Here is a 24355-nt window from a genome sequence, read left to right as displayed (position 1 = left end):
CTTTTTTGTGTATTGGATTAATGGTTTTGATTTCTACACTATAAAATTCTGGAGGAGAGTAGAGAAAGGCCACGTGGAGAAGCAGCCAAGATGGCAGAGTGCTGAAGGAGAAGCCAGTTTCTGCAGTTTGTGCAGAGAAGAGGAGATGGGGAACAGAGGTGAATAAAGCTGGAGAGGTACAAACCTTTGATTCTAGGAAAACTTGGATAAGTCAGTGGCTTTGGGAGCCCTGAATGGAAAGGGAAGTGTTTTCCCACTGTGTGTATTTCTTGCCCGCCAAGTGCAAGCTAGGATTAAAGCTAATGGCCCACCAGTTCTTGGCTTCATTGTTTCATTACCGTCTGTCTGAATCAAATGTGAACCTGCATGGGCCAGGTGGCTGTGATGATGGCCGTGGCTACTGGCTTTACAGGGTTGCAGGATTTGGGTTTGTTTTACCCCCCTATAGTCACTGGCCAATAAATTCCTCAAAAATTCATCTGGACTTGGTGTCTGTAAAGCCAGTAGCCAGGGCCACCATCATAGCCGCCCAGCCCATGCAGGTTCTCATTGGATTCGGACAGACGGCAATGAAACAACAGAGCCATGAACTAGTGGGCCATCTTCTTTAATCCGAGCTTGCACCCAGTGGGCAAGTAAAAACACACACTAGGCTCCAAAACACACTCATTCAGCGCTCACAAAGCTACTGACTTATCCGAGTTTCTTAGAATCAAAGGTTTCTAGCTCACTAGTCTCATTCTCCTTTGTTCCCCATCTCCTTCTCTCTACACAAACTCTGCACTAACTGGCTTCTCTTTCAGCACTCCACCATCTTGGCTACCTCTCCTCTCCTCCATATGGCCTTTCTCTGCTCTCCAACCTGCTCTCTGCTCTAATGCTAATCTCAGGAACCGAGAGAGCATGCTCCCGGTCTGCCCCACTTTATAGTGCAGAAATCAAAACCTTTAATCCAATATACAAAATAGGGAAGTCTCGAATACAAAGTCACTTCTCTGAGGCATGATGGGACTGCACCACCCCACATCAAAAAGGGTGGGAAAGGCTTAGTCCTAAAACCAAGCCCCAGGCTACAAAAATCCCATCTGCCCACAGCCCACCCCCAACACGCACTAATATCATCTGGGTGTTGGGCTTCCACGTGGAGAGCGCCATCTTTAACAAAGTGAGCATAATATATTTTATCTGCCCAACAGTGTCTTTGGGGAGCTCACTGGTCACTTCACAACAATATGTTGTTACAGTGCTATCTATTAAGCTTTTTTTTTTTTTTAAAGATTCTTTTTATTGATTTTACAGAGAAGGGGAGGACAAGAATTGTAAACTCAGTTGCTTCATTTTAGTTGTTCATTGCTTGCTTGTTGCTTGTTTTATGTGCCTTGATTGGGCAAGCCCAGGGTTTCAAACTGGCGACCTCAAGGTTTCCTGGTCAAGCTCTATCCACTGAGGGGTCTTCAAACTACAGCCCACGGGCCGCATGCAGCCTCCTGAGGCCATTTATCCGGCCCCTGCCACACTTCCAGAAGGGGCACCTCTTTCATTGGTGGTCAGTGAGAGGAGCACAGGATGTGTATGCATCCTGGAGTACTGTATGTGGCGGCGCTGCAAAGCACGGCATCGCTCACGTACAGTACTACCTCTGGTGACGCTCCGGAAGCGCATCATATCACTTGTTACGGCTAGCAGTGACAAATATGGAACCAGGCATTGACCATCTCATTAGCCAAAAGCAGGCCCATAGTTCCCATTGAAATACTGGTCAGTTTGTTGATTTAAATTTACTTGTTCTTTATTTTAAATATTGTATTTGTTCCCATTTTGTTTTTTTACTTTAAAATAAGATATGTGCAGTGTGCATAGGGATTTGTTCATATTTTTTTTTATAGTCCAGCCCTCCAACGGTCTGAGAGACAGTGAACTAGCCCCCTGTGTAAAAAGTTTGGGGACCCCTGATCCACTGCATCATCACAGGCCAGACATAGAGCACTATCTATCAAGTTATCAAGGTTAAAATGTAAATAAAATTCTCTAATCCCCTGAAAAGTTTATATGTTCGAGGCACCTGTAAGACCAATAGAGGAATGAAGTTTGTTTTCCACATAGATTATAGTGTAGAAAAAAATGGCCTGTTTTCTTGGTTTAGGATATTCTCAGCAGTGTGGACTAAAATGGGTTCTACGACCCTGGCTAGATAGCTTGGTTGGTTAGAGCAGTGGTAGTCAACCTGGTCCCTACCGCCCACTAATGGGCGTTCCAGCTTTCATGGTGGGTGGTAGTGAAGCAACCAAAGTATAAATAAAAAGATAAATTTAACTATAGTAAGTTGTTTTATAAAGATTTATTCTGCCAAACTTAGCGAAAATTCGACATAAAGTACTTGGTAAGTAATTATTATTATATGCTTTAACTTGCTGTAACTTTGCTTTATAAATTTTATAAAGTAAAGTTACTTCCCTACTTTATAAATCACCATTACTGTGGAAGTGGTGGGTCGTTAGAAAATTTTACTACTAACAGAGATACAAAAGTGGGCGGTAGGTATAAAAGGTTGACTACCCTTGGGTTAGAGCATCGTCTGGAAGCACAGAGGTTGCTGGTTCGATCCAGTCAGGGTACATACAGGAACAGACTGATATTCCTGTTTCTGTCTCTCCCCTTTCCTCTTTCTCTAAAATCAATAATTTTTTTTTAAATGGGTTCTACAGAAAGTAACCTCATAGGATGGTATGATCATAGATTTCATCTGGGTAGGTTATGGTGGGTAGTACACACTAAGCATATAACTTTTAAGAAAAAGGTTTATCTTTGCCTTAAGCAATCACTCTTCATTGTTTCTGTACATCTAGGTCTGTGATTTTCAACTGCTGTCACAAGAATTTTTTTTTTTGTGTGTGTGTGTATTTTTCTGAAGTTGGAAATGGGGAGACAGTCAGACAGACTCCTGCATGCGCCCGACCGGGATCCACCCAGCATGCCCAACAGGGGGTGATGCTCTGCCCATCTGGGGCATTGCTCTGTTGCAACCAGAGCCATTCTAGCACCTGAGGCAGAGGCCATGGAGCCATCCCCAGGGCCTGGGCCAACTTTGCTCCAATGGAGCCTTGGGCTGCGGGAGGGGAAGAGGGAGACAGAGAGGAAGGAGAGGGGGAGGGGTGGAGAAGCAGATGGGAGCTTCTCCTGTGTGCCCTGGCTGGAAATCGAACCCGGGACTCCTGCACGCCAGGCCGATGCTCTACCACTAAGCCAACCGGCCAGGGCTATGTCACAAGAATTTTTAAATCATGCAATACCTGACTATTTAGTTAGATGCACTGACCTCTTTTCCCTTAGGTTGTCAAATAAAAAAATAACAATGGCAAAAAAAAACAAGAGCCATCCAGTGTGAACGCCCTGTATTAAACCATAAATAGGTCATAAAATAGAGTTGCATCTTATTGGTTATGTCTCATAATAAGGTTGCATCTGATTGGTTACTTCTTGGTACTAGAAATCCTTATATCCAAATATAGGCACCTAATTTTTTAAAAAGTCACTTTGGAGCAAAAAGGATAGGTAATTATTACTATTATTATTTTTTGTAAATCAAAGAAAATTATGCATATTTTTGTCAGATCAGCAACAACAAAATATATATGTGTGTGTGTGTGTGTGTGTGTGTGTGTGTGTGTATCTTGATGTTCCACAGAATTTTAGTAATTAGTCTGTGTGCCAAAAGATGAAAAAGATTGAAAATCACTGATCTAGGTTATCATATCTTTGTAAAGCCTCTTTTCACACATCTCCAAGATGTAACCATCTTCAAGAGAGCAAATAACCTTAACTCTTCTGTAACTCATTCCCCTCCTTTCTCTCAGCCTCATGTAATCGTCCTCTGGTTCCCTTATTTCTAATGCATAAATGAAACTGCAAAATAATTATTCTGGGAAACATTTGTGATTTTGCTCCCCAGTATATGTCCTCAGTTTGGTTTAAAAACACTCATAAAAGGTGTGTACAGGTTTGGACTTTTTTTTACATTAACAGGATATATGGGGGCATTTTAAGGTGGGGAACGATCTCCCAGAGAGTGACAGAATAATAAAAAATTGCAATCTATGTTTGAAAAGGAATTATAGATTGTTTTCTATTCATATGTCCTTTCAAGGTCTTTTAAGGAAGTGTAGTTTTCATAACTATAAAAACATTTAGGCCCTGGCCGGTTGGCTCAGCGGTAGAGCGTCGGCCTAGCGTGCGGAGGACCCGGGTTCGATTCCCGGCCAGGGCACACAGGAGAAGCGCCCATTTGCTTCTCCACCCCTCCGCCGCACTTTCCTCTCTGTCTCTCTCTTCCCCTCCTGCAGCCAAGGCTCCATGGGAGCAAAGATGGCCCGGGCGCTGGGGATGGCTCTGTGGCCTCTGCCCCAGGTGCTAGAGTGGCTCTGGTCGCAATATGGCGACGCCCAGGATGGGCAGAGCATCGCCCCCTGGTGGGCAGAGCGTCGCCCCATGGTGGGCGTGCCGGGTGGATCCCGGTCGGGCGCATGCGGGAGTCTGTCTGACTGTCTCTCCCCGTTTCCAGCTTCAGAAAAATGAAAAAAAAAAAAAAAAAAAAGAGAGAAAAAAAAAAACACAAAACATTTAAACAAAATTGTTATGTTAAAAAACTATTAAGTTGTTGTTTTTTTTCAGAGACAGAGAGAGGGATAGACAGGGACAGACAGACAGGAACAGAGAGATGAGAAGCATCAATCATTAGTTTTTCATTGCGCGTTGCAACACCTTAGTTGTTCATTGATTGCTTTCTCATATGTGCCTTGACCATGGGCCTTCAGGAGACCGAATAACCCCTTGCTGGAGCGAGCGACCTTGGGTCCAAGCTGGTGAGCTTTTGCTCAAACCAGATGAGCCCGCGCTCAAGCTGGCGACCTCGGGGTCTCGAACCTAGGTCTTCCGCATCCCAGTTCGAAGTTCTATCCACTGCGCCACCACCTGGTCAGGCTAAAAAACTATTAAGTTTTTAAAGAGATAGAGATACCTCTTACCCAGAATAAAACTTGATGTCAGATGTGTTACTAGAAATAAATATCACTAATAATTAGTCTGTCTAGCCACAGGATAGAGCTAAATAGGAATGTACTACTAATCTAATTTGTTACTCTTACAATGATTCAGTATTACCAGTTTAGTGATCAAAGTTACATATTCTATAACAAATCAAAAATATATAATCAATTCTGTGGTTTCAACTCTGGCTAAATGCTCATTACAGTTCAAAGGTCTGTTCTCCTCTGGCTGGTGCACATCAAAAGTTAATTAACACCTGAACAGGCGGTGGCGCAGTGGATAGAGAAGCGGACTGGGATGCGGAGGACCCAGGTTCGAGACCTCGAGGTCGCCAGCTTGAGCGCGGGCTCATCTGGTTTGAGCAAAGCTCACCAGCTTGCACCCAAGATCACTGACTTGAGCAAGGGATTACTCGGTCTGCTGCAGCCCCATGGTCAAGGCACATATGAGAAAGCAATCAATGAACAACTAAGGTGTCAAAATGAAAAACCAATGATTGATGCTTCTCATCTCTTCCTTCCTGTCTGTCTGTCCCTGTCTATCCCTCTCTCCGACTCTCTGTCTCTGTAAAAAAAAAAAAAAAAGTTAATTAACATCATAAGCAGGAGCTACAAGAGGTACCTCAGCCCCTTCCTCCTCACTCCCACCACACTGAGGCTTGCAGTTCTGATTCTCACTCAAGGCCAAGAGAACAACCTGACTGCAAAGATATGTGGGCACCTGATTCAGAGAACAGTAACTCTAGTTTGTAAGTTACTTGCTAGCTTCAGTTCCTGTAACAACCAAAGCAGCGGACTCTGATCTTCAGATATCCCAGCTCCAGGAGATTTGCTGACCTTCAGTAACAAATTGTGCGGGCTTACACTTAGTCCACCCAGCAAAGAACTCTCAATCCCCTCCTTTTGATTCCTTTGTTCTACTTTTTGTTTATTCCCTCTCCTTCTCCCTCCTTATGAAAACGCCCTGCCTGCATCAAAAGATTAAGATAGGTGTTTGAGACAGGAGTCTCCTCATCTTCTCAGGCTGCCAGCTCTTGAATAAACCTCTTTCCTTTGCACCAGCACTTGTCCCACAAATATTGTCGCAGCAGGAAGCCAAACCCATGTTCGGTAAGAAATGCACATTATAATGATGGTTGTCTTGATAAATGGCAATTGAATGTGTGGTTATAGGGAATCTCAAAGTTTAATTTCTGAAAACAGAGAGTTCAAATTGAAATGATTTAACTAATTGAGCTTCAAATATTTTAGAGTTGATAAAAACATATAAAAAACAAAATCTTGTCTCATTCTTCTTGATTGTCGGTACCAATAAATATGAAATCACTGACACAAAATGAGAGTATAGCATGGGTTTATAAGAGGTAAAAAGAATACATACCCTCACCTTCATCTCTTTCTGAGACAGCGTAGGGACTTGGGCCCAGGAATGGAAAATACAGAGATGCTAGGAAGCCATGTTAGGAATAGGTGGTCAGAAGGAGCTCGAATAAGCTGTACACAAAAACTCCTCCACTCCCTGCTCAAAACCCACAGAAGGCCCTGGCCGGTTGGCTCAGTGGTAGAGCATCAGCCTGGCGTGCAGGAGTCCCAGGTTCGATTCCCGCCCAGGGCACACAGGAGAAGCGCCCATCTGCTTCTCCACCCCTCCCACTCTGCTTCCTCTCTGTTTCTCTCTTCCCCTCCCGCAGCTGAGGCTCCATTGGAGCAAAGTTTGCCCGGGTGCTGAGGATGGCTCTGTGGCCTCTGCCTCAGGTGCTAGAATGGCTCTGGTTGCAACAGACCGACGCCCCAGATGGGCAGAGCATTGCCCCCTGGTGGGCGTGCCGGGTGGATCCCAGTCGGGTGCATGCAGGAGTCTGTCTGACTGCCTCCCTGTTTCCAACTTCAGACAAAAAAACCCAACCCCTCCCCCACAGAAGCAGCTGATTTTATCTTTCTAACTTCCTGCTTACTCTACTGACCCTAAAGCACAAGCAAAGTCTATCATGATTTGACCATTATACACCTTCCCAGGGTGGTGGTAATGAGCAGTTTGCCACCTTAGTCCAACAGGGCATGGACATTTGTTTAGCATGGACGTTGTTTCTAGTAACACATCTGACATCAAGTTTTATTCTCTTTAAAAACTTAAAGTGACCACACAACAGTGAGAAAGGAAGTCACACAACCCTAATGGAAAATTCCACAAGACTGCCTTTTCCAAAAAGCCTGCTTTTGCCCAACTTATAAAAGCACCAGAGCAAAGCTAGCCCCCAGTCCACTTAAGAAGACCTTCCTTTCCTCTGTGTGCCTCCCTTGTGCTCCAGGCATAAGCTTAATAAAATCTGTCTGGACATTTCTCTGGGGTTTCCTCTTGACTTATATCTTGGGGAACCCAAAACCCTAAAGCTGGTAATAATTCCTTCCTATAAAAGAATATATAATTTCTGAACTATGTACATGTCCAGTGATGAAAGACTATTCTTTCATTTTCCCATGTACTGTTGTAAAGTACCATACCCCAGATTCTGAAAAGCACTGTACCTCACTTCATCGGGTTTACGTAGACACACCAAATCCAGATGATGTTTGAAGAGTTTTATTGAAGGAGGAGATTAGTTAAATATGCCGGCCACATATGGCTGACACGGGGCATAGCAGATCCAAATCGTGTGCGCCAAGTATATATCAGAAGCTGGTTATATACCCTTTGACTACATACAGGTTAGGAGGTCTTAACAGCATGACAAAATCATTAACAAGATTATAACATTTGTGTAGGGGATTTACAAAGAACATTAAAACTTTCAAGGTAATATAATCAAAGATATTCACAAATCCTTTTAGTACCTATCTCTCTTCCTTTGCCTAGAGCAGCGGTTCTCAATCTGTGGGTCGCGACCCCGGTGGAGGTCCAACGACCAAAACACAGGGGTCGCCTAAAGCCATCGGAAATACATATTTGTGTTTTGGTCGTTCGACCTCCACCGGGGTCGCGACCCACAGGTTGAGAATCGCTGGCCTAGAGGTACATGTTAATCTCAGATTCCAGGAAGGGAGGGAGAGCTAAGATCAGTGTAAAATGGTATGTAAAATTTGCCTCTTATTGAAAGCAAAAGGGAGTTCTTCAGATAACCTTAATCCTTTCAGAGAACTTAAAACCAAATGATTCTAGTTGTCCTTGTAAGTCAGGAGAACCCATACTCTTTTTCCTCCATTCTCCAAAGAAAAGACAGGAAAGCCTGACCTTTTCCTCCTAGAATATCAATATTAATTTTGCAGCTCTTTGGTATCTTACAACAGTACCTTCTGGGAAACTTCCCAAGAGGAGACAAAGCACAGAGATAATTGTTTTTGTATTTTTTGGACCAGAATTTTTTTTTTTTTTTTTTTTTTTTTTACAGAGACAGAGAGTGAGTCAGAGAGAGGGATAGACAGGGACAGACAGACAGGAATGGAGAGAGATGAGAAGCATCAATCATTAGTTTTTCATTGTGTGTTGCAACACCTTAGTTGTTCATTGATTGCTTTCTCATATGTGCCTTGACTATGGGCCTTCAGCGAACCGAGTAACCCCTTGCTGGAGCCAGTGACCTTGGGTTCAAGCTGGTGGAATTTTGCTCAAACCAGATGAGCCTGCGCTCAAGCTGGCGACCTCGGGGTCTCGAACCTGGGTCCTCTGCATCCCAGTCAGAGGCTCTATCCACTGAGCCACCACCTGGTCAGGCTGGACCAGAATTATCACTGAAAGTAAATGTAATAGAAAAAACTGTGTATTTTAAAATGAAAGGGTATTTAATGATACCCCCGCATATCCATAAATATTGATTTACAAATACAATGTCTTATGACATTTATACTGGATACCTAAATTAAGTTTTTTTGTTACTTCTTGTAAGTGTGTAAAGCCAGTAGCCACAGCCACCATCACAGCTGCCTGGCCCATGCAGGTTCTGATTAGATTCCGACACAGTAATGAAACAACGGAGCCAAGAACTGGTGGACCATCATCTTTAATCTTAGCTTGCACCCAGCGGGCAAGTAAAACACACACTGGGCTCCAAAACCCACTCACATTCAGTGCTCACAAAGCTACTGACTTATTCATGTTTCCTAGAATCAAAGGTTTCTAGCTCACCAGACTTATTCACCTCTGTTCCCCATCAACTTCCTTCTCCCTGCACAAACTGCACAAACTGGCTTCTCACTCAACACTCCGCCATCTTGGCTGCCTCTCCTGGCCTCTTCCATGTGGCCTGTCTCTGCTCTCTCCTCTCTGCTCTCCTCTCTAATGCTAATCTCAGGAACCAAGTGAGCAAGCTCTCGTTCTGCCCCCATTTTATAGTGTAGATTCAAAACCTTTAATCCAATATACAAAATAGGGAAGTCTCTAATGCAAAGTCACTTCTCTGAGGCATGATTGGATTGTACCACCCCACATCAAAAAGGGTGGGAAAGGCTTAATCCCAAAACCAAGCCCCAGGCTACAAGGATTCTGCCTGCCTTTAGCCCAACCCCAACACACATTAATATCACCTGGGCAACGGCCTCCTCATGGGCAGCACCATCTTTAACAAAGTGAGCATTATATATTTTATCTGCCCAACAACCTCTGTTCCCCATCTCCTTCCTTCTCCCTGCACAAACTCTGCACAAACTGGCTTCTCCTTTAGCATTCTGCCATCCTGGCTGCTTCTCTTGGCCTCCTCCATGTGGCCTTTCTCTGCTCTACTTTCTCTGCTCTCTTCTCTAATGCTAATCCCAGGAACCGAGAGCGAGCAAGCTTCTGGTCTGTCCCACTTTATAGTGTAGAAACCAAAACCTTTAATCCAATATACAAGCAAGGAAATCTCTGATACAAAGTCACTTATCTGAGGCATAATGGGATTCCTCATGAGCAGGAGTCCCCAAACTACATGCGGCCCCCTGAGGCCATTTATCCGGCCTCTGCCGCACTTCCAGAAGGGGCACCTCTTTCATTGGTGGTCAGTGAGGTCAGCATCCACATCCTGTGCTCCTGGAGTACTGTATGTGGCAGCGCTGCAAGGTGCAGCGTCACTCATGTAGAGTACTACTTCCGGTGACACGAACGCATGCGTCACAGCTCTGGAAAAGCGTCATATCTCTTGTTACGGCTAGCAGTGACAAATATGGATCCGGACACTGACTATCTCATTAGTCAAAAGCAGGCCTGTAGTTCCCATTGAAATACTGGTCAGTTTGTTGATTTAAATTTACTTGTTCTTTGTTAGAATCCACGGGAGTCCGAAAAACCAGAGTAACAGGCTTTATTGAAAGGAAGAAAGGAACCCTGCCGGGCACTTCTCCTGGGGGAGAAGAGCACCAGTTACAGACTAGGGGCGAGTTATATAGTGTTTGGGAGAGCCTGAGGGGATACTGAGGCGAAAGTCTTGGTATGTCCAGAATGCTCCTCCTTGGGGGTTTGGAGCATGTGGGTGTTGAATCAAAAGTCCTGGTGTGTCTGGAGCCCCTCCTTGGGGCGGCTTTTCAGCTTTTTGGAATTCCTCTGTCTCAGGGGCAATAGTCCAGTAAGGGTGAGGTCTGACAGATAAGCGGAACATCAAGAGGGCAGTTTGGAATTCATGTATCTATCATTCTTTTTTTTTTTTTTTTTTTTTTATTCATTTTAGAAAGAAGAGAGAGAGAGAGAAGGGGGGAGGAGCAGGAAGCATCAACTCCCATATGTGCCTTGACCAGGCAAGCCCAGGGTTTTGAACCAGCGACCTCAGCATTTCCAGGTCGACGCTTTATCCACTGCACCACCACAGGTCAGGCTTCTATCATTCTTTATTTTAAATATTGTATTTGTTGCCTGACCAGGCGGATGGCACAGTGAATAGAGCATCGGACTGGGATGTGGAGGACCCAGGTTCGAGACCCCAAGGTTGCCAGCTTGACCACAGGCTCATCTGGTTTGAGCAAAAGCTCACCAGCTTGGATCCAAGGTCGTTGGCTCGAGCAAGGGGTTACTTGGTCTGCTGAAGGCCCGTGGTTGGTGCACATATGAGAAAGTAATGAATGAACAACTAAGGTGTCGCAATGCACAACTAAAAACTAATGACTGATGCTTCTCATCTCTCCGTTCCTGTCTGTCTGTCCCTGTCTATCCCTCTCTCTGACTCTCTCTCTGTAAAAAATAAATAAATAAAATAAATTAATAAATATTGTATTTTTTTGTTCCCGCTTTGTTTTTTTACTTTAAAATAAGATATGTGCAGTATGCGTAGAGATTTGTTCATAGATTTTTTTTATAGTCCGGCCCTTCAATGATCTGAGGGACAGTGAACTGGCCCCCTGTGTAAAAAGTTTGGGGACCCCTGCTCATGGGAGTGCACCACCCCACATCAAAAAGGTGGGAAAGGCTTATTCCCAAAACCAAGCCCCAGGCCACAAGGATCCTGCCTGCCCACAGCCCGCCCCCAACACACATTAATATAATCACGCCCATCCCAAGCAAGAAGGGCAACCAATACCATCACCTGGGCGACGGCTTCCATGTAGGCAACACCATCTTTAACAAAGTGAGCATAATCTATTTTATATGCCCAACAAAGTGAATTTCCTTTTAGATCCATACACAATTATAAAAACTAATTACTGCTCCAATACATGAGCAGCTCCATCGAAACAAATATATTACCTACATATAATGGATTAAAAACCAGGAGATCTAAGATCCAGTCTTGTCTCTGCCACAAACTTGCTTAATATTGGTGGGCACATCACCCACACTCTCCAAACCCCAATATGCTTAGTGATTGTAAAAACCGTAGTATAAAGTTTCTCTTTGAGAAAAAATCAGAATTGTGAGTTTTCCCTTAAAAAAAGAGAGAGCCTGACCGGGCATTGGTGCAGTGGATAGAGTGTCGGACTGGGATGAGGAGGACCCAGGTTCAAAACCCCGAGGTTGCCAGCTTGAACGTGGGCTCATCGGGTTTGAGCAAGGCTCACCAACTTGAGCCCAAGGTCACTGGCTCAAAGAAGGGGTCACTCGGTCTGCTATAGCCCCCTGGTTAGGGCACATATGAGAAATCAATCAATGAACAACTAAGGAGCTGCAATGAAGAATTGATGTTTCTCATCTTTCTACCTTCCTCTCTGTCTGTCCCTATCTGTCCCTCTCTCTGACTCTCTCTGTGTCTTCCACAAAAAAATAAAATAAAATAAAGATGTTAAAAAAAAAAAGAGTGAGAAAGGGCCACTTAACTATGTTTTGCCTGAATAGTCAGGTTTTTTATTCTTCCCTCAAAGATCTCTGTTGTGGGTGTTGATAGTCCTATTTTCTGCCTCTTTGCTTAATATATAGTGTTTCCTTTATCCCTCCTACCTCAATGCCCCACTCATATTTCAGGCTGGGACCTACTCCTAATTTAGAGCTCTCTTTCTCCCTTTTGCCAACTTCTATTATGAATCTACCTTTGCCACCCAGCTTAGTGTATCCCAAGGTTCTCTTTACCATGCCACAGTCGCAGAGCCCCAGGGAAAAGCAACCTGGTCTCATCTGTCCAGGCAGAGAACAGAAGCTCCATATCCACGCATGCTGCAAATGGCTTTTCCAGTCTACCTGAATCATTACCAGCTAGAAGCAGCGGTCATTGGGACTTGGACATGAGCTGCAAAGTATAGAATGGTGACAACAATTCCAGTGCCATGCGGACTTTTCCTGGATGTGGACTTTTCCTGGACTCCTGCTCCCTGTGACAGCTCCTAACAGACTGAACTGTGGTTGGGTTGCATTTTTCAGGAATTTGGCATGGTGATGGGGCCAACTTGGACTTGGTGAACATGTTAAAGACACTATTCTTTTATGGATTCTTGCTGTATTGGCCAAGAGTTTGCTTAAAGGCTTTTAATCACTGTAATTAAAAAAAAAAAAAAAATAGAAGACTGGATAAAGAAGATGGGGCACATATACACCATGGTATACTATTCAGCTAGAAGAAATGATGACATCGGATCACTTACAGCAGAATGGTGGAGTCTTGATAACATTATGCAGAGTGAAATAAGCGAATCAGAAAAAAACAAGAACTGCATGATTCCATACATTGGTGGGACATAAAAATGAGACTAAGAGACATGGACAGACATGGGGTGGTTACGGGGGGTGGGGGGAGGGGAGGAGGGAGAGGGGGAGGGGGAGGGGTACAAAGAAAACTGGATAGAGGGTGACGGAGGACGATCTCTCTTTGGGTGATGGGTATGCAACAGAACTAAATGACAAAATAAACTGGAAATGCTTTCTTTGAATATATGCACCCTGATTTATTGATGTCACCCCATTAAAATAAAAATTTATTTATTAAAAAAAAAAGAGAAGCCCTGGCCAGTTGGCTCAGTGGTAGAGTGTCGGCCTGGCGTGCAGAAGTCCCGGGTTCGATTCCCGGCCAGGGCACACAGGAGAAACGCCCATCTGCTTCTCCACCCCTCCCCCTCTCGTTCCTCTCTGTCTCTCTCTTCCCCTCCCGCAGCAAGGTTCCATTGGAGCAAAGATGGCCCAGGCGCTGGGGATGGCTCCTTGGCCTCTGCCCCAGGCACTAGAGTGGCTCTGGTCCCGACAGAACGATGCCCCGGAGGAGCAGAGCATCGCCCCCTGGTGGGCGTGCTGGGTGGATCCCGGTCGGGCGCATGCGGGAGTCTGTCTGACTGTCTCTCCGTTTCCAGCTTCAGAAAAATACAAAAAAAAAAAAAAAAAAAAGAGATTCAGCTTTTAAACTACAAATCAAGACACTTGAATAAAGTATTTTACTTATGCAAATACTGAGTATAGACCCAGTAAACTGAAAAACTTAGCATACTAATTGAATAAAGTGAAGAAGAGTTCAGGTAAATTTCAATTGACTATGCTCTGCTGACAAAACAAAAAATGACAGCTTTCTTGGTTGTGTTTTCTTGCCATTCATTGTTATAAGGATTCTCTTTGTGTCAAATTGTTTTTTACTACAGGGGTTGTCTTTATCTGAAATTGCAGACAGCCTTCTGTCTGCAAGGCTGATAAGGGTAATGCTAGGTCAAAAAACACAGCTTGTTTAAGAGATATTGGTAGTTCATAAACTGTATTTATTGCTAATTACTGAGGAGGCAACTGAATTTAAAATGAACTCAAGTTTTTTCTTCTTTCCTATCCAAACTTGGATCCTTTTTATTTATTTATTTATTTTTTAAAATTTATTTATTCATTTTTTTAGAGAGGAGAGGGAGAGACAGAGAGAGAGAAGGGGGGAGGAGCTGGAAGCATCAACTCCCATATGTGCCTTGACCAGGCAAGCCCAGGGTTTTGAACCGGCGACCTCAGCATTTCCAGGTCGACGCTTTATCCACTGCGCCACCACAGGTCAGGCCTTGGATCCTTTTTAGATGGACACTACATAAACTTATGTAATACCTTTATTTGAGGTAGCAATCCAAACTCTGTGGTCAGTTCCTACAGTAAGTAAAAATGAACAACAAAAAAACCACAAAACTTTTTTCTGAGAATATTTAAGCCTAAAACAACACAGGCTTTGCTTATTCCTCAGTACTCTTCCTCACAGAAGAGGAAGTTGAACTATATATTTCCTGAAATCCCTTCTAGCACTAACATTCCATGGTTCTTGACTTAGAATTTAGAGGCATAGTCTACAGCTACTGTGAAATGAAATAAAACATTCTTTGAGTAAAGGTATTTATTTTTAATTTTTCAAATCTGTAAAGTATGAATGAGATTATTCAACAAGCCCGTAAAAGTATAATTTAAAATGTTGCTGGAGGAGAGGTGACATTTACTTAGATACTTGATATTACTTATATAATTTCATTTCATCTTCCAAAACAACTTTGGGAAGTTTTATTATTTCACTTTTAAATGAGGCAACAGTCTCAGCAAAGTTTAAGTGGCTTGTCCAGCAACATCAACAGCAGATAGGGCCAGAATTCAAACTTTGGTTTATAACCATAGTCATTACATCCATTGTGTATGAATTAAATACAATGCTGGCCCTGGCTGGTTGGCTGAATGGTAGAGCATTGGCCAGGCATGTGGAAGATCCAGGTTTGATTTCCGGTCACGGCACACAGAAGCACCCATCTGCTTCTCCACTCTTACCCCTCTTGCTTCTCTCTCTCTCTCTCTTCTCCTCCCCTCCTGCAGCTATGGCATGATTAGAGAGAGTTGGTCCTGGGTGCTGAGGATGGCTTCATGGTCTCCGCTTCAGGTGCTAAAAAATGGCTCCTGCTGCAACAGAGCTAGGCTCCCAGATAGGCAGAGCATCACCTCCTAGTGGGCTTGCCAGGTGGATCCTGGTTGGGCACATGTGAGAGTCTCTCTGCCTCCCTTCCTCTCACTAAAATTTAAAAAAAAATTAGAAATATATAATGCTAAAATACACTGTACATTTCTGTGAAATAATTTAAATTGTTCAGTATATAAGTCAGGTTTTGTTGACATGGAGCAAATTATATATGAAGTTTTTCAGTGTACAAATAATTTGAAATGCATTAATAATGAAGTCATCATATTCACAGAAACCATTAGTATATTTGTTAATGGGCTATCCCAACAGAATAGGAGCCATATGTCCTAAATGCTGTGACATAATACATACTTTCCCATTGGGTGAAACGGAGCCTATTTTGTTTGATTTGATCCTTTTATCTCTTCAGAAAAGCCCTTTGAAGATCCATTTTAAGCAGCAGGTAATAAGTTACAACTGAAATACAAAGAGCAAATTTTTCCTAAACAAAAAAAGTTTTATTTTTTAAAGTAAAATAAGGTTACCCTTCTCCCCCAAATGAAATAGGTAACACCAGGAAACAGGTGTAATCTTTTTTTTTTTTTTTTTTTTTTTTTTTTTTTAGAGAGAGAGAGAGAGGGAGAGAGTCAGAGGGATAGATGGGGACAGACAGGAATGGAGAGAGATGAGAAGCATCAATCATCAGTTTTTCGTTGAGACACCTTAGTTGTTCATTGATTGCTTTCTCATATGTGCCTTGACCGCAGGCCTTCAGCAGACCGAGTAACTCTTTGCTTGAGCCAGCGACCTTGGGTCCAAGCTGGTGAGCTTTGCGACCTTGGGTCTAAGCTGGTGAGCTTTGGCTCAAACCAGATGAGCCTGCACTTACGCTGGCGACCTTAGTGTCTCGAACCTGGGTCCTCCGCATCCCAGTCCGACGCTCTATCCACTGGGCCACCGCCTGGTCAGGTGCAAACAGGTGTAATCTTTAACGAGCTCCTTGGATTTTTCACAACCTCTTTCAGAAAACCAAGAGTAAGAGGCAACAGAAGCCCAACCGTGAGAAGCTCCTCTTTTCTCCAGGAAACCGGCAGCCCCGCTCCCCGCCACCCGGCTGGTCCCTCGGTCAGTTAGAGCGATCTCCGCGCCCTCTTGCGGCCTCAGGGGTGAGGCGCTGGGAAGGCGGCTGCTGGATGTCGCCCACAGGACCAAGTCGGGTCACTTAGAGACACATCTCTGTGGGGCCGCCTTCTAGTGACTCGCCCAGCGCTTCCAGCTCCCACCCTTTGGCCCAGCTCTCCCCATCCCTCCCCTCAACTTCTGCCACCACCTCCGTCAGGAAGACGAACCTCTTTGTCACCCCGCCACCAGGCCTTTCATAAACTCCCTCAAGCGTTTGACTTTTGCTCCCCCGTCCTGTTAACAGTCCCTCTCGGATCTTGGCGGCCAAGGACAGCCCTTCCCTAACTCTCAAATCCGCCTCCGGGGAGAAGGAGGGGGGGACGCTGGGCGTGGGCTGCGCTCGGGTCCCGCAGCGGCCGCGCCCCCCGCCCGCCCCCGCCCCTCTCTTCCCTTGCTCCGCCTCCTTCAGGTTCGTGTCCCGCGGGCGTGAGGGGCTGGGGCGGAGGGGGGCGCGCATGCGCGCCGAGGGTGGAGCCGCTGGGCAAAGAACCGGAAACTTAGAGACAAAGTTCCGAGCCCCGCCTCTCGCCTAGTTGCCCCGCCGTCTGGCCTCGCGGACTCGCCGTCCACCGACCCACTACCAACAAATCTGCCGGACTCTCGCGTGCACCATGTCTGGTTCCTCCAGTGTCACCGCTATGAAGAAAGTAGTTCAACAGCTCCGGCTGGAGGCCGGGCTCAACCGCGTGAAGGTGAGCGGGGGCGGGCGGCGAGGGGGAGGGGAAGGCGACGGAGGGCGGCAGCCGGCGGCCGAGCTGGCTGGGGCGGGCGGGACTCGCTTCCCTTGGGGAGGACGCGAGCTCGGTGGCCGCGGCGACCCGGGCGGCCAGCTTTAGAGGCTTAGCGGTGTGGATCGGCGCTGTGGTTAGGGGGCGGCTGCTGCGACCTTCCGCCCCAGAACTTTTCAAAGCGGGCTGGCCTCTGGGCTGACTGCGGCTTTCCGCATTCCGACCCTCCTCCCTCGCTCCCTCCCTCCGTGCTGACTCCCGGCGGGCCGCGGCCGGCAGCTGCTGCCCCGCGCCGTCCCGCACCCTTCCCGCCCTCTCTGCCAGCCTCGCGCGTCTCTCCTTACCCGACAGGGTTTTATCCGACTTTTGATAGAGAACAGACTTTTGTTTCCTTTTCTGTGTCAGACCTTTCCAAACCCACTCTCTTTAGGAATAGATTCTTCCCTCCAGCTCTCAGCCACCTCACATATACTTAAGAACGGAGTCTTGCATAACTTTGAACTCTAGGTTAAAGAAGTATGTTTGTTTTTGAAACTTTTCCGGTGGGTAAGGTTACCACTGGTGCCCTGTACAACCCACCTCGTACAAAGCGTGCATTTCGTGTCTATTTGGCATGGTTTGCCCAGATCTGACCTTGGGGATATCTACAGGTCTGCATACCTCCAAAAAGTGATTAGGGTGGACTAATCTCACTTCTTTTGCGTCTGGTTAGCATTGACGTTGCCTTCGGTTATTTACTTTGGGAGAAAAGACTTTTGTGTGTGTTGATGTGACAACCTGATACTCATGTGCTATTCCAAGTTCCTCCTGACTTTTAAATCCCAAGAGGATTGGCTTCCTTCTGGTACAGGTCATTTTTTTTTTTTAATACTTTATTTATTGGTTTTTACAGAGACAGGAGAGAAAGGGGAGCATGGAATGGGAAGTATCAATTCATAGTTGCTTCATGTTAGTTGTTCATTGCTTGCTTGTTGTATGTGCCTTGACCAGGGAAGCCCAGGGTTTTGAACTGGCAACCTTGGCATTCCAGGCCGAAGGTTTATCCACTGCGCCACCACAGGCCAGGCTGGTACAGGTCATTTTACAGGTCAAACGCTTCTTTTAATTAAAAAAAGAAACGAGAGTAGAATATAAATCTTCACTCTGTTCCAAAAATTAGGCATTTTCCAAGATGATTTGATTCTGTGCTAATCAGATTAGTCTTTACTTCTCCAGAAATGTTTTGTGGAGTAAGGTGGTCTCCCATTTACCTACTTCCTTAAATAGAAATGTCAGGGAATCTTAACTTAATTGTGTCCACCTCAGGGGGAAGGGAAATTCCCATCGTCTTGGTGTGGGATTCCCCTTCCTGTCCTAGAACCCATTGCTGTTTGGAATTCATTTCGCTAATCTCTTGTCTGGATTTAACTTTGAAATTTTAAATCATGTATCTTAACCAAACTTTACATTATTCAGGTATGCCTTTGTCATAGATGGGAGTGGCCCACGGGGGTGGGGGAATACTGGTTGAAAGCTCTAAGTGTTAAGTAGGGGTATTAGCCCTAGTCTCCAAAGACAGTAAGATGAAGTTCTCAGACTAAAGTACTAGGAAAGCTTTATTATGAAATATTATTATTTTTAGCCCCTCCAATAACTCCCCAACGTGATGCCTTCATCCCTATACTTAATTCTTTAGGAGGCTTCTGGTTGGTATCATTAAAGCCACAAGTGACTTGGTTTTAGAGTTCTCAATTTGTCTGATGCTAGGACTGGGGGTGGGTGGGGGTGGCATTCCACCTTGGGACCTTAAATGAGCTTTTTTTTTTTTTTTCAGATGAGTTACAAAATGTGGTTAGTTTGATTTCATTTTGTGCATCTTTTTAAATCCATGACTTTGTGCTAAGCGCTTTTTCCCCCAGTAATATTTTTAAGCTAACACAAGTTTACTGTTTAATCTTCTGAGTATAGTTGATAGAAATTGTCCCAGAAGCTTGACAAATTCTCCCATGTGTAGGGTGACCATATATTTACTTGATTGCCAACCCAGGATACTTTTCAGAGTGAAAGAGGGCACTAATAATTATGCCAGGATTATAGGGTTTCAGCCGCCTGGATGGTGCTTATTACAGTGACTTAGGGGCTAGCAGCTTGAATTTTAGAATTTTTGTCTCACTTTTCCTCACTCCTTGGAATTCTCATTGATCATGAATTTCACACTGATGGTTATGGGGCTGGATTTCAGGGGCGTTGAGATCTGCTTAAATGTCATCTCCTCAGAGACACCTTCCTGTAATTCACAATCGAACAAACCGCTCTTGTCTCTCCAGGGAACTTTGTTTCTGAGAACTGTGAGCTCCATAACAGCAGGGACCTGGTTGCTTTACGTATTCTTGGTGCCTAGAAGTATTTGGCACATAGTGGTGTCTGAGAAGTTTGTGAAAGGAAGTTAACTTGGAGCTTCCTACACTTTAGGCAGAAAGTGAACAGATACTTTACTGTATTTTCACTTCTGGTTAATGTGAATGAAATCAAGTTATAAGATTATGAAAAATTGTACCACTTTAGTTCTATATCTACTTTTTGGAGGGAGCAGAGTGGCCGTTTGTCATAGTACTTGGTACTAGGTAATGTAAAACCACTCCTTTACCAAGTTGCTAAATAAACCTGTGGAACTCAAACATACAAATTAGTTGTGAGAACAGTTTAGATTCATCTCAGGATGATGGATCCTTTTATCAGGTTGTTTGGTGTATAGCAATAATCTGTGGGCTTTCTTGGTATAGAGAGCATCTGTGATGCTCTCACGTCCTTGCTTCTGGACTGGACAACTGTTCTTACCCTTCTTGAGGAGTTAAAATGGAGAGTAAATTATTACTTTTCCCATCTTCCTAAACCAAAATTCCAGACTTAGGATATTTTATTCATTTCGGGCATCTTTTAGTCTCTGGTGTTCTACACCTTAACCATTCAGTTCTTTTTTTTTTTTAATTGAATTTATTGGGGTAACAATTTTTTTTTTTGTATCACCTTACCAGAATATATACAAATAGTTGATGTTTAAATGATACAGGAAGAAAACAAACTGTAAAGCCATAAAAGTTCCTTTGGTCTTGTTTGAGTGGCATTGCATACATGTAGGAAAATTACTAAATCACATTTAAGGCATATAAATATACAGTTTCTTAAAGGCAGGCTACCCAGTGAAGTTGTTAAAAGTAACTGAAGTTTGTTATCAGCTTTTCAGTCACCTGACACTGAGCAGAACGCTGTCACTGCCCCGTTTTGTAATATTAAACAGGTGATGATACTGGTACCAAAACAATGGACTAAAAGGTTTGGATTTAGAACATTACATTCATTCACAGTACCAGCATTTTTCCAGTAATACTGCCTTCAAGACAAGTAATAGTTTGCTAGAATTTTAATGGTTTTTTGCTTAACATGTACTATGGCATGTACTGCTATTTGCACTGCATTTAAAAAGCAAGATGTTACCCCCAAGGTTGCACTTGAACAGTCTGTTTATTAGTAAACTAGCAAGATGTGCTGTACTTGGCAGATAAATGGAATTGTACTGTTTGTACTGAATCATTTGATGCTTGTAATAAGCAAAGGAAAATATAAGCTAGTTTTATTTACATGTAATGCTTTAAGAGCCCAGTATTGACTGTTGACCTTCAATTAGTGTGTTTTTTAATGTGTTTATTGCAAATATTTTGAAATATTTGAGAAACCTTTTCCTTAAAACATTCTTACCACCTCCCACTCCCTCCCCTTATGTATAGGTTTCCCAGGCAGCTGCAGATTTGAAACAATTCTGTCTGCAGAATGCACAACATGACCCCCTGCTGACTGGAGTATCTTCAAGTACAAATCCTTTCAGACCCCAGAAAGTCTGTTCTTTTTTGTAGTGAAATTAATCTTTGAAGGTAAGTTTCCCTAGAGTAAAACAAAACCGCACTTGCACGAGTATGTAGTTAAGTCTTTTTCTTCGCCTTTGCACTTTTGTTTCGCACTGCAAGTTTCTGGTGTTGTTTTGTGAGGAAAGTGAGCATTGATGGAATTACTGATTTATAGTACTGTTGCCATTTTACCATAAAAAGGGTTAAATAGATTATTTAATAACCATAAAGGATATAGGAGAGTTACTAGAAAATTCCACTGCTGTGACAAGCCATGTTACTTTTTAAAACATTGGTGTATTTTGAGGTCCCTAAGTGTACTGGTTTAAGTTTGTGTAAGTAGCAGTTTTTTAAAAATCTAGTGTTTATGGGGATGACTTAAAGCACTACCAGTTGACTTGGATTGGTTCTGATGTTTTTGCTCTAATAGAATTCAGCTATAGGGCATCAAAAAATTGGGAGTTGTGAATGCAAGAGAAAATGAGATAGTTAAATAAGCGGACTTCCAAATTTTAATCTGTGCCTGTCAGTGTGTGCAAAAACATGTTAGTCCAAAAGAAGTGTGATTAAAATATGCTGTGGACAATTTAAAATGTAACCTAAGGATGCTCCCTTTTATACAGCCATAGTACTTTAGTCAGGGTGTGTACTCACTATGTAGTATTGACCGAAGAGAAGCAACCTTAAACTAATAGTGCTTTAAAAAAAGAGAGAGACTGTGTGGCACACACCCTTTACAAACATTCTAACTCCTCAAAATCCAGGAAGCTGCTTCCTAAAATACCTTGTTACGTAGTTGTGCCCTCCCAGATTAAGCTTTGTAGACTTGGGAGTGTCCAGGAAGTTTGTATAAGTACAACATATTTTCCAGTAAATACAGTGATTGGTTAAGATCTTTTGAAACACCACTGGGGAACAAAAGTACCTTTCAATAACAGGTTTTCCTTTCCATATGGAAGTAATTATTTTTAACACTCTAGTTCCTATGTAAGTTTAATAGTTCCTTGCTTATGGCGGTATTAATTCTTCGTGGTAGTTTTTGGAAATTATGTATTTTTATGGGTTATTAAAGATCTTTTTACAACTTCTGTCCCAGTTGTATGCTTTTTACAAAATAGCTTATTTTCATTTGATATAAAATACTGTTAAGAAGCCTAGCTCTTAACTGGCAGTTAATAGTGTACATTTCACAGGAGCCTGCAGATAACTGTTAAATGACTTGGTCAAGATTATAAATAAATAATCCTGGGACAGTAACCCAGGTTTCAAAGTAAAACAATGGTTATGAATCCTGGCAGTATAATAAAATAGCTTGGTATAGATATTAATATTTGAAACACTTTTGACTAGGAAAAAAAATTTTACATGTAAAAACATTTCTTCTCAAATTTGATGTATCTCTTTTTTAAAATGCAAATTCTAATTCAGTGGGTCTGAAGTGAAGCCTTATAATCTGTGTTTCTTACAAACTCCTAGGTTATACTAATGCTGGTGGTCCCAGGTCCACAGCAAGTAGCATGAAAAGAATTTACAGTTCAGTCTTTATACTCATAGCTTTTAAAAAGATGATTTTCAGACATTTTTTAGAGAAAGAGGAAGAGAGCGAGAGAAAGAAACATCAATTTGTTGTTCCACTTATTTATGCATTCATTGGTTGATACCTGTATGTACCCTGACTGAGAATAGAACCTGCAACCTTGGTGTGTCAGGACAGGGCTGTAACCAGCTGAGCTACTGGGCTAGGGCCTTGGTTGGCAAACTGCGGCTTGTGAGCCACATGCAGCTCTTCCACAAAATACCACGTGCGGGCGCTACCTTGATAAGGAATGTACCTACCTGTATAGTTAAGTTTTAAAAATTCGGCTCTCAAAAGAAATTTCAATTGTTGTATTGTTAATAATTGGCTCTGTTGACTAATGAGTTTGCCGACCACTGGGCTAGGGCATATACCGTATTTTTCGCTCCATAAGAGACACACTTTTAACCCCAAAAGTGGAGGGGGGAAAATCCCGTGCATCTTATGGAGCCAAAAATACGGTATATGGTTTTTTATAATTAAAAAAAAAAAGACCAAGTTAATTTATCAACAGTTAGTATAGGGAAAATACAAATTACCATGATCAGTATACCTAGAAATAACCATTGTTAGCTCTTACCTTTAAGAGAAATGTTTTTTAAAAATGAGGATCCAGAGTATATAGTTATTCATTTTCTTTAAAAAACAATTATGAATTATCTTAAGTACTGTATTGTAAATGAGGTGTTCAGTGGTTGTAAGGTAATTCTACTTAATTGAATAGTTCTTTGACATTTTATCCTAATTTGTTTTTTCTCATTTCAGGTGTTCTAAACCACTTTTCATGGCTGGAGAGGATTCAAAGAGACCGAAATATGAAGCCTGTACAAAAAGCTTATTTCTGTAACACGTGCCATACTACACAAAACTTCTGCTTCTGTCAGTCCTTAACATCTACCTCTCTGAATTTTCACGAATTTCTGTTTCACAAGGGTAATTATTTTATATACACTGGCAGCAGCAAATAAAATACCTATAAAAGTTTTTTGCTTAATTATTGGTAATATACTATATTAATTTTTTTGAGCACCTCAACTAAATGCTAATTTTTCCATTTTCACCATGGGTTTTTTTTTCAGTGTTCTACCAACTTCTCTCACATAACTAGCGCCATGCATTTCCAAGACTTCTAGAGAAATAAAGGTAATTTGCAAACTTCTATTCTTTTAGGAGTCAAGAGGAAGTTGCTGATAAAACTAGTTGCTATTCATGAGTTATTACAGGGTTAACTTTGTTTTCTGTTTTTTCTTTTGTGCCCCCCCCCCCCCCCAAGAGAGACAGAGAGAGGGACAGATAGGGACATACAGACAGGAAAGGAGAGAGACGAGAAGCATCAATTCTTTGTTGCAATGACCGCTCTCATATATGCCTTGACCAGGGGGCTACAGCAGAGCAAGCGGCCTCTCACTCAAGCCAGCGACCATGGGGTCATGTCTATGATCCCATGCTCAAGTCTGCTACCCCGCACTCAAGTGAGATGAGTCTGCGCTCAAGTGAGATAAGCCTGCGCTCAAGCTGGCAACCTTGGGTTTCGAACCTGGGTCCTCTGCATCCCAGGCTGATGCTCTATCCACTGCACTACCACCTTGTCAGGAGGTTTAACTTTGTTTTTGTAATAAATTCCTTTGTATAGGGGTTATTAGCATTACATTGGAGTTATTTACTTCTTAACGGTGGCTCTCCTAATAAGGATAGTAGAAAAAAAGACAGTGTAAGAATTCTGTTAGAAACA

At 43.1% G+C, this 24355-nt stretch overlaps 1 protein-coding gene across 1 annotated transcript; it reads left to right on the top strand.

Annotated features, from left to right (window-relative positions):
* Nucleotides 1-16892: 16892 nt before the first annotated feature.
* Nucleotides 16893-23699, top strand: GNG5 (G protein subunit gamma 5). The gene is made up of 3 exons (XM_066376670.1): nt 16893-17130; nt 20931-21074; nt 23389-23699. The coding sequence occupies exons 1-2, from the start codon at nt 17050-17052 to the stop codon at nt 21054-21056; spliced, it is 207 nt and encodes a 68-aa protein (XP_066232767.1). The 5' UTR covers nt 16893-17049; the 3' UTR covers nt 21057-21074; nt 23389-23699.
* The last annotated feature ends 656 nt before the right edge of the window (nt 23700-24355 follow it).

This window comes from Saccopteryx leptura, chromosome 3, assembly GCF_036850995.1.
Source record: "Saccopteryx leptura isolate mSacLep1 chromosome 3, mSacLep1_pri_phased_curated, whole genome shotgun sequence".
Taxonomy (NCBI): Eukaryota; Metazoa; Chordata; class Mammalia; order Chiroptera; family Emballonuridae; genus Saccopteryx; species Saccopteryx leptura.
Note: the sequence above shows the minus strand (reverse complement) of the source record. Positions and strands in the feature narration are given on the sequence as shown.

What these genes read in the sequence shown, in the direction of transcription:
- GNG5 (XM_066376670.1), top strand. Translation starts at nt 17,050, where the DNA reads ATGTCTGGTTCCTCCAGTGTCACCGCTATGAAGAAAGTAGTTCAACAG. An exon ending in CCGGGCTCAACCGCGTGAAG is followed by an intron (nt 17,131 to 20,930) that starts GTGAGCGGGGGC and finishes CCTTATGTATAG; the next exon opens with GTTTCCCAGGCAGCTGCAGA.